This window comes from Nicotiana tomentosiformis, chromosome 10 (assembly GCF_000390325.3).
Source record: "Nicotiana tomentosiformis chromosome 10, ASM39032v3, whole genome shotgun sequence".
Lineage (NCBI taxonomy): Eukaryota > Viridiplantae > Streptophyta > Magnoliopsida > Solanales > Solanaceae > Nicotiana > Nicotiana tomentosiformis.
Window position 1 is genome coordinate 31434745 of NC_090821.1, and position 2470 is coordinate 31437214.

The 2470-nt window shown below is 43.1% G+C and overlaps 1 protein-coding gene across 1 annotated transcript; it reads left to right on the forward strand.

Moving 5' to 3' along the window:
- The first annotated feature begins 492 nt into the window (after window positions 1–492).
- LOC138899954 (uncharacterized) lies at window positions 493–1059 on the forward strand. The gene has a single exon (XM_070186656.1). It carries the CDS (start codon window positions 493–495, stop codon window positions 1057–1059), a length of 567 nt encoding a protein of 188 aa, XP_070042757.1.
- The last annotated feature ends 1411 nt before the right edge of the window (window positions 1060–2470 follow it).

Here is a 2470-nt window from a genome sequence, read left to right on the forward strand (position 1 = left end):
AATTGCCTACGCAACTCCTCCATGCGGGTCTGTGGAACAAACTTCTCTAAGAAGAGAACTGAGAACTCATGCCACGTAAATGGTACAGCGGCGGCTGGCTTGCTCAATTCAAAGGCCTCCCACCATCTGAAGGCTGCCGCCGATAGCTGAAAAGTAGTAAATGAGACTCCACTAGTCTCCAGAATACCCGTCGTGTGAAGAATCTGCTGGCACCTGTCTAAGAAGTCCTGAGCATCATCTGACTCAGCCCTACTGAATGTTGGTGGCTTGAGCCGCCCAAACTGCTCTAGCATCTTCCACTCCTCATCACTCATAGGTGGACCCATCTGGGCTTGAGCAACTGCAACTGCTGGGCTGGTACTACATGTAACACCCCCGGAAAATTTTGAAGAACTTAAGTGTAAAGCCCGGTAAAATTTGCAAAGAAAATAATGTTTCATGGTGCCGGACTAGGATTACGTGTTTGAGGATTGTAGAATTGGCCTCAGAGTTATGCATTCTACTGAAACAGAGGCAGTGGAATTGGCCTCCTACCTCCTGAAAGAGGTGGCGTATTCTTGGTTTGAACTATGGGAGGAGTCCCGTGAACAAGGGAGCCCTCCGGCAAGGTGGAGTGAGTTTACCAATGCTTTCATTGACCATTTCTTGCCTGCTGAAACTAAGGCGGCCCGTGCCGCTAAGTTTGAGAGCCTGAGGCAAGGTAGCCTTAGTGTATGGGAGTACCATATGAAAATCGCGCACCTTTCCAAGTATGTTATTTACATGTTACCCACTATGGAGGCTAGAGTGCGGCAGTTTGTGCAAGGACTTAGTCCCTTGGTAATTAATGAGGCCGCTATGACTGCCTTGAATTCTAATATGAATTACGGAAAAATGGTGGCGTTTGCTCAAGCTATAGAGGATCGAAAGTTAAAAAGAAAAAGAGAGCTAGATAATAACAAAAAGACCCGATCCACGGGCAATCTTAGTGGCTCATACAGTAGGGGTAATGGTGGAAAGGCATTACATAGGAGAGTGTCATCTAGACCCGCACAGTCAATTACTCAGTCTTCAGCTTGAGCACTACCATCAGGGCCTGATCAGCAGAGGTGGGGCCATAGTAAGCAAGTTAACCATGGGTCTAATCAGTAGGTCCAGTCATATGTGGATTCTCAGCTGCAGCAAAGGCCCACATGTCCCAAGTGTGGGAGGCGTCATTTGGGGGTGTGCCGATGTGGCACGGATGAATGTTTCGAGTGCGGAGTCAAGGGCCACCAGCTAAGGCACTGCCCCAACATTCAAGGGACAGCAAGTAAGTCCCTCAACTCCAATATTAGGATATCCTAGCTATGTGGTTTCACTCGTGAATGTTTCAGATTCTAACCCATATCATGAGCATGTTGAATTGAAAGACAGATTCGTTGTATCTCTAGTCCTCTCATATAGGATCAACTATTATGAAAGGTTAAGCCGTCAGAATGATAATAATATCACAAGTGCTCAACTTCTTTTTCATCCTCGTAGGCTTGTGGCAGAGATTCCTTTTTGCTAGTTACTGTTAAGAGCATAATGCAACTTCATGTATTTTGAAACCCATATCACATTCAAGGTGTTAGAATATTCTCTTTTCGAGTTAAACTGATTTTTCCCTACACTCCAGGAGGCGACTGGTATCACATAAGTGTTATCTCTCTTTGAGACCTACTATTTCCAAACAAGGCACGTATGGAATGAAACAATAGCTGTCCAAGAATAACTGACGCTAATGTCTTTACCCTTCCGATTATACCTCCCATATGCCACATGTCTAAAATGACTAATTTATTTAAATCTCAGAATCATGAACATGGTCCCTACATTATCAATGCCTACTAGGCAACTCTATGCCTCATGTGTCAAATCAATGATGTCATCACAATGATTAACAATGTCGGCACTATTGGTAGTAACCTTCATGTCTCTTAGGATATAACCTCTTGAAATACCGTGCTCGGTACCTTGATGGATATTTGAATAATTTTAGCCAATCTCGAACCTCGTTGTTCATATTTATAGAGACTAGTGGGGGGTTGAAGGCTCAAACATGTCAAAGAAGAAGCATTATCTCTTGATCAAATATATTGGATAGGAAGATTTATGGTAATATTCAAGCTAGCACATCTTAAAGTAATTGTTGGAGGTTGCCAAAGGTTTACTTTGGGTGTTTGGAATGGAAATTTAGATTTGAAGAAAGTGAACGGGTTATTCTCAATATGTCCTCCATGAGGATGCGATGTGAATTGTTAATAGAGGTAAAGTATGTGTAGTCACACTAGGCCTTATGAAGTCTTGAAGAAAATAGGCCAAACTATGAGAATGATGTTTCCCTATTATTGACCTCCGTTTATCCGGTGTTTCATGTGTCTGTGTGTAAGAAGGTGGAGTTAATGGATAATTGGATTATGAGGAGCGACTATTTGCTATCCTTGTTAGATAAGTCCGGAAGTTAAGA